Source organism: Myotis brandtii, unplaced genomic scaffold, assembly GCF_000412655.1.
Source record: "Myotis brandtii unplaced genomic scaffold, ASM41265v1 scaffold97, whole genome shotgun sequence".
In the NCBI taxonomy this organism is placed as follows: domain Eukaryota; kingdom Metazoa; phylum Chordata; class Mammalia; order Chiroptera; family Vespertilionidae; genus Myotis; species Myotis brandtii.
The window spans coordinates 167,817-168,230 of record NW_005372020.1 but is presented as its reverse complement, the minus strand read 5'-3'; the positions used below and the strand labels follow the sequence as shown (position 1 = coordinate 168,230).

At 55.3% G+C, this 414-nt stretch overlaps 1 protein-coding gene across 1 annotated transcript in view; it reads right to left on the bottom strand.

The window, feature by feature from the left end:
• Window positions 1-213, bottom strand: part of LOC102243738 (transmembrane protein 132D) — a 25,729-nt gene extending 25,516 nt beyond the window's left edge. The window contains exon 1 of the mRNA XM_014533340.1: window positions 178-213. Within this exon, the coding sequence (XP_014388826.1) occupies window positions 178-213 (36 nt within the window). The remainder of the gene's footprint in view (window positions 1-177) is intronic.
• Window positions 214-414: the final 201 nt, after the last annotated feature.

The window sequence follows — 414 nt, the reverse complement described above, 5'->3', positions numbered from 1 at the left end:
GGCGGGTGCCAGCTCGATCCCCAGTCCGGGGTGGGGGGGGGCAGGAGGCAGCTGATCTGTGATTCTCTCTCATCATTGATGTTTCTCTCTCTCTCCCTCTCTCTCTCCCTCTCCCTTCCTCTCTGAAATCAATAAGAATAAAAAAGATGGGTTCCTTCCCGCCCCTCCCTCACTTACAACTGCTCTTATGCTGACCTCTAGCCTGTTTCCCATGGATGGACCTCAGTGACCTTTGAAAGAGGGGGTGTTCTCAGTGAGAGAGGCCCCAGCATTTCAGGGTAACAGAGAGAAGGGACTAACGGGGGTGAGGGTGCAGAATCAGGAGACACGAACGGCTTTTATGCAGGAGCAGGAAAAAGGGCACAATTCTGTTTCCCTGATGCGGTCCTGGCGCTGCTCCCACCCCCCGTGGGA